The sequence below is a fragment of the Carcharhinus amblyrhynchos genome, chromosome 6 (genome assembly GCF_965287045.1).
Source record: "Carcharhinus amblyrhynchos chromosome 6, sCarAmb.v2.hapA, whole genome shotgun sequence".
NCBI classification, from domain to species: domain Eukaryota; kingdom Metazoa; phylum Chordata; class Chondrichthyes; order Carcharhiniformes; family Carcharhinidae; genus Carcharhinus; species Carcharhinus amblyrhynchos.
Genome location: NC_137329.1, coordinates 99,699,331 through 99,716,008, shown reverse-complemented (window position 1 = coordinate 99,716,008; position 16,678 = coordinate 99,699,331). Strand labels below are relative to the sequence as shown.

At 40.9% G+C, this 16,678-nt stretch overlaps 1 protein-coding gene across 8 annotated transcripts in view; it reads left to right on the top strand.

Annotated features, from left to right (window-relative positions):
* Positions 1-16,678, top strand: part of LOC145344159 (transmembrane protein 168-like) — a 45,627-nt gene that overhangs the window by 16,678 nt on the left and 12,271 nt on the right. For all 8 annotated transcript variants that reach the window (XM_080191067.1, XM_080191059.1, XM_080191063.1 and 5 more), the window contains 2 exons: positions 2,594-2,736; positions 4,401-4,675. In XM_080191067.1, the coding sequence (XP_080047193.1) occupies positions 2,594-2,736; positions 4,401-4,675 (418 nt within the window). The remainder of the gene's footprint in view (positions 1-2,593; positions 2,737-4,400; positions 4,676-16,678) is intronic.

The window sequence follows — 16,678 nt, the reverse complement described above, 5'->3', positions numbered from 1 at the left end:
TGAAAGTTACGGGAAAAGGGCAGGAAAGTGGACGTGAGGAATGTTGAATCAGCCATGATCCTATTGAATGGTGGAGCAGATTTGAATGTCCTAGTCCTGTTCCTATTTCTTAAGGTCTTTATAGAGTGCAGATTGCTAACACTTCAACAGCATGAACCTCTTACTCGGCAATGTTGACTTCTTTTTAAGTTTATGAATTAGTTTTCATTGAACTTCATAAACTTTTTAAAGTGAGATATCCAGTGAGGACAGGAAGCAAACTGTGTGTTGACTCACATCATTCTTGCTCAAATTTTAGAAAAGTATAAAGTTTATTGGTCACAAGTAAGGCTTACATTAACACTGCAATGAAGTTACTGTGAAATTCCCCTAGTCGCCACACTTTGGTGCCTGTTCGGGTCAATGCACTTAACCAGCACATCTTTCAGAATGTGGGAGGAAACCAGAGCACCCGGAGGAAACGCATGCAGACATGGGGAGAACGTGCAAATTCCACACACTGACCCCAATCGGGAATTGAACCTTGGTCCCTGGCGCTGAGGCAGCAGTGCTAATCATTTTGCCACCACGCCGCCCTAGTGGGCAGAAGCCAGATAAAGTGATATTGAGAGAGACCTAGGTTGTTGACCCCTATCAAAAATTGGTCCCTAACAACAGGGAATCAGAAGAGTAAAATAAACGGAGATACTATTAAGACAATCGATGAATGGTGATAAATATGACAACTACCAGAATAAAAACTTAGTTGTCATTCAAGTTACAAGTGCCAAATTAATGCCCACAACCTGTGATATGTGGTCCAATACCTACATCAGTTTTCCCTGGTCTCGGCATGTTACTTAGTGCCCTTTCTTGGCCCACCATTCGCCAACCCAGCTGTTTTTTTTCTCTCTCAACCTTCTGAATTTCGCTGTCCTCTCCTCATATGTGTAGAGATCTTTTCAATTTACAAACATTGTATGATTGATCACTGAGGGACCAGTGGATTAGCTTACATTCAGAGCTTGCAAGCCATACGGCTGGCAATTCAGATACAGTTTCTATCTCACGATCGTGATAAAAAGAATTCCAGAAAAGTGGGTATAAATAACAGTAAGGTGCGCAGCGTTCCACTGGGAACTATTTGAATAAGAATGTTGTCTGTGAAGTTTTGTCACCTCCAAGCTGCTGCCCTTAGTTCTATTTTTAAAAATACACATGTACACCTTTTGTGATGTGTTTTAATACATTTTCATTAATTTACTTTGATTGATGTGCTTTAATGTGTAATTTTTATTCACTGACCTTGGTTGACAAAATTCTTTAAAAATACCCTTTTGGCCCTGACCAATTATTTTAAGATCGTTATTCTGTTCAAATGGATGCTGAAACATTGTGCGACATTTTACAACTGAATTAAGTGGCAGCAAAGGTGCTTTCATTAATTGTTTTAAAATTAAAAAGATTGCTTCCTGATATTTTAATTAAGTGCTGTTAATTTGGAAAACCCAACCTGAGTTTACTAATTGATTCAAGATACTAAATTTGAGAACATCAGGTACTCAAGATGAGCATTTTGGTTTAATTATTACCTTTTTAAATATTGCATGACCATATGTAAGTATGAAAGTTCTATTTTTGAGCATATTAATTGCTGTTGTGGAGTTTCAAATGTCACATTTAAATAAAACCAACAGTTCATGCAAATTGCATTAGAAGTATGATGATGCTTTGATAACAGTGCACTTCATAATTTTTCTATTTCATCTTTTCTAATTTATTTATAGATTGTAAAATAATTTATGCCATGAATGGATTTTAAAACTTGCAATATCGATGGTAAAATCTATAGCAAGCATCACTGTTAAACACAAATGTGTTATGGGTGACACAGTAGTTAGCACTGCTGCCTCACAGCTCCAGGGACAAGGGTTCACTACCCAGTTTGAATCTTTGCCTGCATGGAGTCTGCTTGGGTTTCTTCAGCTGCTCCGATTTCCTCCCACAGTCTGAAAGATATGCTAGTTAGATGCATTGGCCATGCTAAATTCTCCCTCAGTTTACCTGAACAGGCGCCGGAGTGTGGTGACTAGAGGATTTTCACAGTAACTTTGTTGCCATGTTAATGTGAGCCTACTTGTGACAGTAATAAATAAACTTAAAAGTTAAATGTACTCCTTCTGTTTTCATTTATAGAAAAGCCCTTTAAACAAATTAGATGGGCTTAGTGTTGTTGATTTTACATCATTAATTGGCATTAGTTACACCACCACAACTCCATTGTCCTTGCAGCCTGCTCCCCACAGTTGGTGCCACTCTGTCATGATGGATGGATAAGTTCTCACCTGGTTTACCAGAGTCAGAGGCTGTTCCCTGATGGTGGGCTGGGGATTGTGGTGATGCAGAGTTAATTCTGGGGTGATGTACATATCTTAACGTTGCTAATAACATCTAAATGTCTGTTGTAAAAGTTAAAGAACAAGCACTGTATTATAGTAAAAAGTGATTTATTTGTGTTTAATATCTAGTGATTTATGATATGGATGGTTAACTTCTAGTTTATTATTACAAATGTTCTCATGTCTAAAATGACATTTTTTTTAATTTTCTACAGCCAACAAATGGATCCTTTATGAGTGTGTTCCTTATTGTTTTACCATTGGAATCCTTAGCTCATGGTCTTTTCCATGAATTAGGTAACTGTTTAGGAGGAACATGTGTTGGATATGCGATTGTAATTCCTACAAATTACTGCAGGTACTGTTCTATATTAAGAACTACAGTAGCAACAAGCATATATTCTAACCTAACTAATGCATTTGTTTTTATAATCTCGTAATCATAATGTTTGCCATTCCATAGTTAGTCTGTTTATAATATGTAGCATTTAATCATCACTACTATTTTCTTAAATGTTGACTAAAATTGATCAAAACCGGAATACAAAGTTGGGCGTAACTAGTGGTTAGACATAGTGACTGCACTAAATAAGGTATTAATTAAGGTGCCACAATGTGATTGCACGCGGACTTCGTATTATATTCCATAAACTGACTTAAAATTTAAGCAGCTTACATCATTTGAACCCAGATGTTTATTCCCATCTTTGATACACTGATGAAAAACCATCAACCTGAAATGTTAACGCTATTTCTGTCCTGACCTGTTAAGTATTTCCAACATCTTATGTTTTTATTTCAGAGACACCCCCTCCTGACTACTAACCTAACTCTGTCAGACTTGCATCTGTTGCAGGTACAGCTAATCTCACCTTCAGCTCCTTATTTCCTCCAGAAATCCCTTTCTCCTGACCCTAAGAAGTTTTGCTCTATCAAGTGGAAAACCTTTTTAATCTTCTGGTCCAGTCACTATAAATTAAAAATTTATTATTACAGTTGGTGCATGAACTCAGAAATATGGTCTGATCTATAAGCATAGAGCTCCTGCATTGGAAGAGGGGATATCCTCTATGAATCTAATATGGTAGCTACCTACCGCAATTTGCCATTCCAACCCAAATGTCTATGTTTAAGTAACAATAGAAAGAAAAAATAAAGTAACTACACAAGAGAACAGGCACAACAAATAAAACTTAAAGACGGTTCAATTGAATTGAGTGGTCGTTAACATCCTTCCATCCATGCAAGATAGTGGAGCTGAGATCAGGGCCAGAATTCTCCAGACATTCGTGCCAATGGGATTCTCTAGTTCCACTGGCAGCGCACCCCCTCCCGCAGATTTCCTGGCAGCTTGGAGTGAAATCAGTGGGAAATGCCATTGACAGTGGCAGGATCAGAGAATCCCACAAGAGCAAAGGCATTCCACCCACAGACATGATGCTGGGAAGCCAGAGAATTCATCCATGTCCAGCCACAGGTGCCACAATGAAGTGGTTTTCAGGTGTCATTGTGAGTTGTTTGCAGTGTTGATGCCTGTTGCTAAGCTTTAACCACTGATTGACATAGGGTGATGCAAGCCGATCCACAGATGATATTGCTATTTTCCTCTATCTTTGACTGGTGTCGTCCAGGTATGAAAGTCAGTGTTTAGACCCTCCATGTCATGCTTGCAAACATCCTTGAGGTGGCGCTTTGGGCGTCCTACTAGTCTTCTGGCTACAGCCACGTTGCCGTCAGAAATTCCTTGATTGTGTGACTTCTTTCATACTGCAAATTTGTCTGGGCCAGCAAAGTTGCTCAGTAGCTATGCTGGGAGCATGATATATAACCACATATAGCAGATTGTCCTTTTATATAATGTGTAATGTGTGAGCTGTGGCACGTCATAAATGAATTAAGAAAAAAACTGACTTTTTAATCAAGTTTCTGAAGTAATAACAAGCACGTTGGAACAGCCAGTTAAATATTTATTGCTATACTTTTGACTTAATTTTAAAATATCTTTTATCTGTTTTCTTGTAGTCCTGATGGTCAACCAACACTGCTCCCTCCTGAACATGTACAAGAACTGAATCTAAGGGCTACAGCCATGTTAAGCTCTGTCCAACGTTTTTTCGCATATCACATGATAGAAACTTTTGGCTGTGACTACTCCACCAGCGGCTTTTCTTTTGACACTCTTCAATCAAAAGTAAAGGCATTTCTTGACTTGCGTACTTCCGATGGACCCAGGCATGATACCTACATCCTGTATTACAGTGGGCATTCTCACAGCTCTGGCGAGTGGGCATTAGCAGGTACTATATGTAGATTAATGTGGTGACTTTACTATTGCAGGCTTTAAAAGCATTTGGAAATATTAATAGGAAGATACCATTTATGTACAAAATGGTTTGCTTAGCTTCTGAACTCTAGAAATATATTCTGCTTTTATATATGTACACCTTATGTGGCATTTCTGTGTTGCTAAAGATTGTAATACCCAATCTGAAAACTGCAAGGCTCCTTGCAAAGCTTCTTACATGATGAATGATTTAATCTATAATTTCAGCTTTATCTGATGTAGTTTTTAAAGGATTGAGATGAATGACAGCTATGCTGGAAAGGTGCTATTTCAGTAACCATGATTCTTTTAGTATTGGATCACTTGAGTAGATATTCTGAGGTGAACTTTAATTCACCAGTGATTATTTTCATAAGCCAACAGTTAAGCTAACAGCCAGAGGAGGCTATTGTCAAACCTCTGAGAGACAGATTTGCACATAGTGATAAATTAATCTGACAGGCTTTGTCTTTGTTATGAATTCTAACGTTTTTCTATCACTGTCTAAAAAAAAGTTTAAGAAATTAAGACATAGTGAAACCACAATATGTATGTACATTTGTACATTATATAAAACAAATAGGGACTAATTTTTGTTGGTCTGTTAGTTTTCATTGCAAGTGAGATGAAGTTTAAAAGCAAGGAAGTCTTGCCACAACTGTAAAGAGCAATAGTGAAGCCAAACCTAAAGTACTGTGGGCAGTTTTGATCACCTCACTTAAGGAAGAACATGCTTGTATTGGAGGCAGTTCAGAGGAGATTCACAAAGCTGATTCCTGAGGTAAAGGTGTTGTCTTATGGGGAAAGGTTAAGTAAGTTGGATCTAAACTCATTGGAATTGGATCTTATTGACACACTCGTGATTTAGAGCCACCTTGACAATAGATGCTGAGAGGATATTTTTCCTTATGGGGGAATCTAGAACTAGGGAGCACAATTTCAAAATAAGGAATCTCTCATTTAAGATGGAGATGAGAAGGAATTTCTTTTGAGGCTTGTTCACGTTTGAAATTCTCTTCCAGAGAGCACAGTGGAGGTTGTCTTTGGATATATACAAGGCTGAATTAGATACATTCTTGATTGGCAAGGGAGATGAGCATTATGGAAGACAGGCAGAAAAGTAATGTTGAGGCCAAATCAGGTCAAGCAATGATAATATTGACTAGCAGAGTGAATTGGGGAACCAGATGTGTGTCTCCTCCTATTTCTTGTTATGTTTATAAAGACTCGGATATGGAGGTATCTTGGTGAACTGAAGAGAGACTTAAAGGACATGCTTTTTTAAGGAATATAATGAAATACATAACTTGTAGTTACATCAATTTCATATTTTCAAGCATACTCTAGCTATCCACAATGAATAAATAAAGCCGTGATCTGGTAGTAATTTTTAAAGCTCAAGTGTGAGTTTAGAAAAAGGATTGAATATGTACTTGCATATAAAGAAGCTGTTGACTGCAATTGCTTTGTCCTGTGTGGTGTTGTAAATGTACTTGTGATTTTAATGTCTGGCAATATAATTGGCATTGTACCAAATTAAAATGTTTAATCTTTACTGGATTAGAATTTTGGTTACACACTTTCTGGAAACTATCAAATTCCTATTTTGAGAACTCCAAATGTTGGCATCTTTCAACTAACCTCTCAATATAGCTTCAAAGTTGCTAGAAATATTTGCTTTATGTGTGGTATGCTATACAGTGAAGATGCTTCCAGTTCTAAACTTGGTTGGTTATAATCGAGGGAAGTCATAGAGACATAGACCACAGCAAAAACCCCTCAGGCTTTTGTGTCTGTGCTGGCAGTCAAGCACCTATCTGTTCTAAATCCATTTTCCAGCACTTGGACCATGGCGTTGTATGCTATAAAGTTTTAAGTATTCATCAGAATGTTTCTTAAATGTTGTAAGAAGAGAATTCCAGGTTCCTGCCACCCTCTGGGAAACAGAGATTTTCCTCAAATCCTCTTGAAATCTCCTGCCACTTCCTTAAATCTATGCGGCCTGGTTAATGACCCCTCTATTCCTATCTATCCGCTTTCTATCCTTCATAATTTGTACACCACAATCCTGCCACTAAGCCAATTTTGGATCCAATTTGTTAAATTGCCTGAATCCTCTAGACTCTTCTTGATCAGTCTCCCATGCAGGATCTTCTGAAAAGCCTGACTAAAGTCGAAGTAGACTACGTCAACTGCACTAACCTTATCTACATAACCAGTAACTTCCTCAAAAACTCAATCAAATTTGTTATACAGATCTCCCCTTGACAAAATCACATTGACTATCCTTGCCTCTCCAAGTGGAAATGAATTCCATTCTCAGAAATGTTTCCAATAATTTCCCTACCACTGATGTTAGACTCATTGGCCTATAATTACCTTTTTTACCCCACTTCCGTTCTTGAATAATGGTACCATGTTAGCTGGCCTCCAGTCCTCTGGTACCTCACTTGCGGCCAGAGAAGATTTGAAAGTTAACCTAAGAGTCCCTGCAATCTCCTCTTTTGCCTCACACAGCAGCCTAGGATACATCTCATCTGGACCTGGAGATTTATCCACTTCTAACCCTGATAACACCTCTTGACACTAAACTATTTAATCAAATCACAGCCCCCCTCTCTCCTTTCTATATGTACATTGTCCATCTCCACAGTGAACACAGATACAAAATACTTATTAATACCTCATCTACATCTTTTGGCTTCACACACAGGTAACCACTTTGGTTCCTAAAGGGGCCTGCTCTCCCTAGTTGCCCTCTTGCCCTTAACATATCATAAAACGCCTTGGGATTTTCCTTTATTATGCCCTTCTTCACTCTCCTAATTTCTTTTCTAAGCAACCTCCGCACCTTCTATACACAAGGGTGTCCACTGTTTCTAGCACCCTGTGTTTGCTATAATCTTCCGTTGTTTCCCTTATCCGAACCTGTGTTTCCCTTGATATCCAGGGTTTTCTGAATGTTTTGGACCCACCCTTTGCCTTTACAGGAACATGTCGGCTTTGTACCCTTTCTATTTCCTTTTTCAATGACTCCTACCACACTAATGTGGATTTTCCTACAGGTGGCTGCTTCCAACCCACTTTGGTCAAATCCTGTCTCATCCTATTAAAACTTTCCTCCCCACCTCTGATCCCTCCCAAATAAAATGAAGATACAGTCTCAATTAACTACAAATCTCTATCACAGCCAGTCAGTATCCCCTTAAGTAGCCATTAGATATGTTTTCTTGGCATTTTTTGCTATGAAATTGGCTGTTCCCTGGTCTATCTTAGTGCAAAAAATTCAGTAATATATTTATCATGACTAGGAATGCCATATGATCTCCAGTCATCTTTTTCAATTCTGTACAGCATTACTATGGTCTGAATTCTAAGCATCCTATTTGAAATGTCATATACTACAACAATTGAACATAATGGACCCTGCTCCAATGGACCCAATTTTATTAAAGATGCGACATTTTTGTAAATACTTAATGCATGAACACCTGTATCTCTTGTAATAGGTGATCAAATGCGATGCATTCCATGCCACTATTGACAACTTTAGCCTACAGAAAAGGTGTTCAAGCTTTTTGCCTGATTGTTGTGGACCACAAAGGCACATGGGACCATGTTTAAAAATAGATTTTCATTCTGAGTGGCCTTCCAGAAACCAGCTGGGAGTAGTAGAAGACCAAATAAATGTTAAGAAGTCTTATTTGGACAGACTGTGAGTGGGTGAGAACATGGCAGAGGGCAAATGTGAAGTTATCCATTTTGGTAGGAAACAGAGAAATGCAGAGCATTTTTTAACTGGGGAGAGATTAGGAAATGTTGATGTCCAAAGGAACATTGGTGTGCTTGTTCATAAGTCACTGAAAGTTAACTTCAGGTGCAACAAGCAATTAAATATATGACATGTAAACCTTTATTGCAAGTGGATTTGAGTGTATGAGTAAGGACATCTTCTTGCAGTTGTATAGGGCCTTGTTGGGCCCTCATCTGGAGTATTGTATGTAGTTTGGCCTTATTAAAGAATGATATACTGGCCAGAGAGGGAGTGCAACAAAGGTTTACCAGACTAATCCCTGGGATGGTGGGATCACAGTAAAAAGTCTGACAACACCAGGTTTCAGTCCAACCGATTTATTTGATAATACTCACAAGCTTTCGAGGGGACTGCCTCTTCGTCAGGTGAATGGAGAGTTCTGGCCTCAGACAGAGCATATAAAGCACAGACAGTTTAGAGATTACTGATTAAAATGCAAATCCTTACACCTAACCTGCTGTTCAAGACCTGAAGTGGCTGACAATGTGAGTGGAAGGAGCACTGATCACAGGTTACAGAGATGTGTATTGTCTCCAGACATTACAGTAAGTGAGGTTTTGCAAACCCAGGCAAGTCACGGGGGTTACAGATAGTGCGACATGAACCCAAGATCCCTGTTGAGACCGTCCTCGTGTGCGGACCAAGTTCCGCACACATGAGGTTTGCAAAACCTCACTTACTGCACTGTCTGGAGACAATACACATCTCTGTAACCTGTGATCAGTGCTCCTTCCACTCACATTGTCAGCCACTTCAGGTCTTGAACAGCAGGTTAGGTGTAAGGATTTGCATTTTAATCAGTAATCTCTAAACTGTCTGTGCTTTATATGCTCTGTCTGAGGCCAGAACTCTCCATTCACCTGACGAAGAGGCAGTCCCCTCGAAAGCTTGTGAGTCTATTATCAAATAAATCGGTTGGACTAAAACCTGGTGTGGTCAGACTTTTTACTGTGTTTACACCAGTCCAACGCCAGCATTCCCACATCATGGTGGGAACATCCAGTCAGGAAAGATGAAGGAGAGTAGGCATGTACTCTCCAGAGTTTAGAAAAATGAGAGCTGGTCTCATTGAAATCTACAAAATCCTTAAGAAAACTCAACCAGGAGGATGCAGGAAGGATGCTTCTCCTGGTTTAGGAGTCTAGAGTCGGGGTGGGCGGGCACAGTCTCAGAAGAGAGGTAGGCGATTTAGCACCAAGATGAGAAGGAATTTCTTCAGTCAGAGAGTGATGAATCTTTGGAATTCTTTACCCCAGAGGACTGTGGAAGCTGAGTGAGTGTACTCAAAGGAAAGGTCGATAGATTTCCATGTACGCGTGACAAGGGTTGAAGAGAGGTGGGGGAGTGGCATTGTTTGTTAGGGAGCACATCACAGCGGTGCAGAGGTAGGATAATATAGAGGGGTTAGGAACTGCGTCGCTGTGGGTGGAGTTGGGGAATAGGAAGGGAGCAATTACTATGCTAGGGGTGTACTACAGACCACCCAACAGGCTGCAGGCAGTGGAAGAAGGTATACGTAGAGACATTTTGGATAGGTTCAGGAAGAATAGGGTTGTTGTAGTGGGAGATTTTAATCTCCTTGGGGTGGATTGGAAGGTGCCTAGAGCTGGGGGTTCAGACAGGGAGGAATTTGTAAAATGTGTACTGGAAGGGTCCTTGGAGCAGTATGTAGATAGCCTGACTAGAGAGGGGGCTATACTTGATTTAGTTCTGGGTAATGAGCCAGGTGAAGTGGTTGAGTTTGCAGTAGGTGAACATGTGGCTAACCACAACAGTGACCACAACTCTGTCTACTTTAGGATATTAATGGAAAAAAATGAGTGCTGTCCTAAGGGGAGGGTGCTAAATTGGGGGAAGGCTAGCTACAGCCAGATTAGGCAGGAATTTAAGAATACAGACTGGGAGAGGCTGTTTGAGGGCAAGTCCACATTCGGCATATGGGAGTCTTTCAAGGGAAACCTGAAAAGATTGCAGGAAAGCCGGTTAAGAGGAAGGATAGGAAAGGTAGAATTAAAGAGCCGTGGATTACTAGGGATATTGAGGACTTGGTCAGGAAGAAACAAGAGGTGTATGTTAGGTCTAAACAACTGGGAATGGAGATAGTATTGGAGGAATACAGAGAGAGTAGGAGGGAGCTCAAACGGGGAGTTAGAGGAGGGCAAAAAAGGGGCTTGAAATGGCTTTGGCAGACAGGATTAAGGAAAATCCAAAGGCATTTTACTCCTATGTCAGGAACAAAAGGGTGGTTAGAGGAAAAATCGGTCCTCTCCAGGACAGAGGAGGGGAACTGTGCTTGGAGTCCGAGGGAATGGGGGAGATCCTGAATGAATACTTTGCGTCAGTATTCACAAAGGAGAGGGGCTTGGTGTCCGGTACTGTCTTGGAGGGAGCTGTAGACCAGTTGAAGGAACTATCCATTACGAGGGAGGAAGTGTTAGGGCTTTTAGGTAGCATTATAACTGATAAATCTCCAAGGCCTGATGGCATTTATCCTAGGCTGCTTAGGGAGGCGAGAGATGAAATTGCTGGGCCTCTGACGCAAATCTTTGTCTCTTCTTTGGACACAGGTGAGGTCCCGAGAGGACTGGAGGATAGCAAATGTGGTACCGTTGTTTAAAAAAGGGTAGTAGTGATAACTCTGGTAATTATAGGCCGATGAGTTTGACGTCAATGGTAGGGAAGTTGTTAGAGAGGATTCTTAGGGATAGGATGTATGCGCATTTAGAGCGTTGCGATCTGATTAGGGATACGCAGCATGGGAAGTTAAGGGGAAGTCTTGCCTTATGAACCTGGTAGAATTGTTTGAGGAGGTGACAAAAACGGTTGACGAAGGATGAGCCGTTGATGTCGTCTGTATGGATTTCAGTAAGGCGTTTGACAAAGTCCCTCGTGGTAGGTTGGTTGAAAAGGCTAAGGCTCATGGAATACAAGGACAGGTATCCAGATGGATTGATAACTGGCTTGGTAGTAGGAGACAGAGAGTAGTAGTGGAAGGGTTTTTTTCTATCTGGAGGTCTGTCACTAGTGTGCCTCAGGGCTCAGTACTGGGACCTCTTCTATTTGTAATATACATAAATGACTTGGAAGAGGGAGTATGTGGTGTGATCAGCAAGTTTGCAGATGACACTATGATGGCTGGACTGGCAGACAGCGAGGAACAGTGTCAGGCAATACAACAGGATATAGATAGGCTGGTATATTGGGCAGATAAATGGCAGATGGAATTTAATCCTGATAAATGTGAGGTGATGCATTTTGGGAGAAATAATGTAGGGGAGAGTTATATGATAAAGGTTAGACCTATTAAGAGTATAGAAACGCAGAGGGACCTGGAAGTGCAAGTGCACAAGCCCTTGAAGGTGGCAGTACAGGTGGAGAAGGTTGTGAAGAAAGCTTATGGTATGTTAGCCTTTATAGGGAGGGGTATAGAGTACAAGAGCTGGAGTCTAATGTTGCAGTTGTATAGAACGTTGGTTAGGCTGCATTTGGAGTACTGCGTCCAGTTCTGGTCGCCTTACTACCGGAATGACGTGGAGACCCTGGAGACAGTGCAGAGGAGGTTTACCAGGATGTTGCCTGGTATAGAAGGACTGGGTTATGAGGAAAGATTGGGCAAATTGGGGCTGTTTTCCCTAGAAAGTCGGAGACTGAGGGGAGATCTAATAGAGGTATGTAAGATTATGAAGGGTATAGACAGAGTAAACAGTGGTAAGCTTTTTCCTAGATTGGAAACACACATTACGAGGGGCCATGGGCTTAGGGTGAGGGGGGTGAGGTATAATTCGGATGTTAGAGGGAGGTTTTTCCACACAGAGGGTTGTGGGGGTATGGAATGCTCTGCCAAGCAAGGTGGTGGAGGCAGGCACGCTGGAGTTGTTTAAGAGTAACTTAGATAGGCACGTGAACGGGATGGAGATGGAGGGATATAGGAGACTGTTTTAAATAAGGTTCAGGAGCCTTGGAACGTCCCTGGGAATCAATTGATTCCTATGGACCTTCCAACATATTTTCTGGCTCACTTGTTTTACTTCTGAGCTTCTGGGGATTCCCTTGAATGTTTGTATAAGGATGTGCATGTTATTGATGTTTTTCTCTTTTAATCTACAGGTGCTTCAGTCCTCCTTGTTGTCCAACAAGGGGCATACACGCGATGGGTCGTACGAGGGCTGGTCTTGGATGTTTCAAGAGTAGCCTAGTACTTCATGTCGTTAGTGTACGCTTAAACTGGACCAGATGCTGGGCAACATGACAGCACAGTGACTATCACTGTTTGCTGTGCAGATGCATGGATTTGGGCCAGTGTCTGTGGGAGTTTGCGCATTCTCCCCGTGCTTGCGTGGGTTTTCTTCGGGTGCACCGGTTTCCTCCCACACCCCAAAGATGTGCTCTTAGGCTGATTGGTGTAACAAATTGTCCCTAAATTAGTCTCCCCTCAATGTGGAATGCCATAAGCATAGACAAGGGTCATGGGTGGAGAGGGGACTCATAATGTTAAAATGGTGGCATGGGCTCGTTGGGCCGAAGGGCTTTTTTCCCATGCTGTGTTGTTCTTTGCTCTTTGTTCTATATCAGTAACGTGAAGGGATGCAGGGATTTGCTGGAAAATGGCATTGAGGTAGAAGATCAGCTATGATGTAGTCGAATGGCCAAACAGGATTGAGGGGGGCAAATAACTTACTCTGCTCCAATGTTCCTATTAACATTTGACTGGGGCGCTGTGAGCAAATGATGAGCACCCAGAAGCTACCTGGTTATCCTGTAACTTCCAGGTACCTCTATAATATCAGACTGTCTGTCGAGTCTCTGGACCAGAATAAGATAGATCTGTTAGTAATGAGGGGCAAAGAAATGATGACCTGAAACAGCAGTCATTAAACCTGCTTTTGTGAACCTGAAGTAACAGATCATCAAACCACAACATTCAAACAGGGTAAATCAGTACATATGATTGAATAGCCAGGATTTTAGTGTGTTGGCTTACCAAGGCATAGGAGCTGTATTTCACCTACGGGCTGCAAGTTGGATGCAGCTGTCCATGCTGTGTCCTGCCGGGAACTAATGGGCTGTCCTGTTAAATAGCATCTGCTTGCACTGGTACTGTATATCGTTCAGAGTGCTGAACTTAATTGATAAAAATGTAAGTTAAATGACTCACAGATGGCATGGCATATGAATTAAATCTAAATCCATATAGTTGCAAAGGGCTACATTTTTCAGGTAATTTTGGCTTTGATGTTGTCTGTGCCTTTTACACTTGCAAGAAAGAATAAAATGTCTCGAGCACAGATGATACCATTTTGTTTCACCGTACATTTCCCACCATTGCACCTGCCAACATTTTATCATTACAGTGTCAATTTCTGACTATGGTAAAGTGTCCAAATACAAACCTTGCTAATCTCATGGGGAAGCCTGAAGCTTGATCTCTTGTGGTACAGCAGAGAGAAGATTGTTCATATGTCAGCAACAAAGAAAGTGACATGTAAATTTCTATCACTAATAACCTTTACTGTTTAGTTCCTTTATGAATTTTTCATGAAAGTAGCTAGTAATTTTAGTATTATAGAAACATAGAAAATACAAGTAGGAGTAGGCTATATTGGCCATTCGCCCCTTCGAGCCTGCTCCACTATTCATTTTGATCATGGCTGCTCACCAAAATCAATATCCTGATCCTTCCTTCAACCACCACCACCTCCCCCACACCCCCCCCCCCCCCCACCCCCACACACACACACCCCCTTGGTCCCTTTAGCCTCAAGAATTATAACTAATTTCTTCTTGAAATCGCACAATGTTTTGGCCTCAGCGACTTTCTGCAGTAGTGAATTCCATAGATTCACTGGGTGAAGAAATTTCTCCTCACTTCAGTCCTAAGAGGTTTAGTCTTATCCTCAAACTATGATCCCTAGCTCTGGACTCTCCACCATCTTCCTGAATCTACCCTGTCTAATCCTATTAGAATTTTATAAGTTTCTGTGAGATCCCCTCTTAATCTTCTAAACTTCAGTTAATACAATCCTAACCCGATTTAGTCTCTCCTCATATGACAGACCTGCCATTCTAGGAATAACTTAGTAAACATTCATTGCACTCCCTCAAAAGCAAGGACATCCTTCCTCTCTGTGAAGTCTTTGACTGTCTGTGCCTTCTATGGGGTTATAATTCCTATTTTCAATCACCCAATAACAGCACCACATACTCCTATTATATACCTCCGTTCCCACTGCAGAAAAGCACCACAAGCAAATTGGGGTGACAACCACTCTGAATTTGAATAAATTTCTTAGTGCCCAAGCTAATTTCATGGGAACCTTAATAGCAATCTATCTACTGAAATTTGAATCTAGAGATCAAAGGCCATGGCATCGTAACCCATGGTGTCACAGGCTGACTAACCCAGGATTCCTTTATAAAAGTTTTCATTTCCTCAATGAAAATCCCAATGAGTATTTGTCAGGCTGGCGTAGCAGTATTGTCATTTATATTTAAATAATTCAAGGTATGATTACAAACAAAATTTAGGAATATAGTTAGGCCGGATTGTTGTAAAAACCCATCTGGTTCAATCAGTAATGTAATCTGCCATCCTTACCTGGTCTGGCCTACATGGTCAACTCTTAACTGCCCTCAAAAATGGCCTGACCAGCCACTCAATTGTAACAAATTGCTACGGACAAGCCATAAAACGGGGCAAAATGCTCGGCATTAACCTAGACACTGGAAACAGCAACACAAGCTGCACCCTGTTGACCGTACAGAATCCTCCTTACTGACATATGGGGGCTTATGTCAAAATTGGGCGAGTTGCCATACAGACTAGTTGAGCCACAGCTTGACATAGCCATACTTGAATTATCCTTTACAACCAGTGTTTCAGACACCTGTTTCTCATCTATATTGATAGTGTCAGACCAATTCATTCTTTCCTTTTGAAATCTGATATCTAACTGCTGGACATTTGGTCAACAGTTTCAAACATCAGTGATGAGCAAATACATCTTGCATAAAATAAATAAAATTGCATCTATTTCAATTTGCCATTAAAAACCTCAGATTATCCTGCTGAAAAAGAAAGTGCAAAATGAATTAGGGCTTTGAAATTTATTGAGTTATAATCTGAGTTTGCAATAGAATCAGACTCAATAGTCTTCTAGCACAGCCCCTGCCATGCATCACAGGGTTGATCAGAAGGCAGTTTATTCTCAATGGTCAGACATTTGCAGCTCTGGTACCAGCCTACATGGAGATGGGTGCCCTGGCCTTTCCTTATTTTCATCGTTTCTGATGGAGTGAATGCATCATGCATGACCAAGCTTTATTAATCATCCTCATGAATACTAGTGATTATTTTGAACAAGAAAACTGATTTGCAGTATTTTATTGAAACAGTAAATTCTTCAGGATTCCAGACTGCTTAGCTTGGCAATTTGCCAGTGGGACTCTCATATGTCTTTGTGTATCTCCACTAAGTATGGGAGTTCCCTTTCCAGCACGAGGAGGGAGATCTCACAGTTTAGGAAGCAGGGGAGAGAATGGTGCAGTGGTACTGTCACTGGACTAGGAATCCAGAGACCCAAGGTAACATTCTGGGGACTCACGTTTGAATCCCACCACAGCAGATGTTGAAATTTGAATTTAATAAAAATTTGAAATTAAAATCTAATGATAACCATGAAACCATTGTCAATTGTCGTAAAAACCCATCTGGTTCACTCATGTCCCTTTAGGATCATTCAGTTCAGGGGCAATTGGGGATGGGTAACAAACGCTGGCCTTGCCCAGCACTGCCCACATCCATAAACAAATAAAAAAAATTGCCCTGGCTCTATCCTCTGACATAATTTGTCTTGCAAGGATGGGCAGATATTCTGTAAAAAGTCTGACAACACCAGGTTTTAGTCCAACCGATTTATTTGATAATAGACTCACAAGCTTTCGAGGTTTCCCTCTTCATCAGGTGAATGGAGAGTTCTGGCCTCAGACAGAGCATATAAAGCACAGACTTTAGGATTCGCATTCTAATCAGTAATCTCTAAACTGTCTGTGCTTTATATGCTCTGTCTGAGGCCAGAACTCTCCATTCACCTGACGAAGAGGGAAACCTCGAAAGCTTGTGAGTCTATTATCAAATAAATCGGTTGGACTAAAACCTGGTGTTGT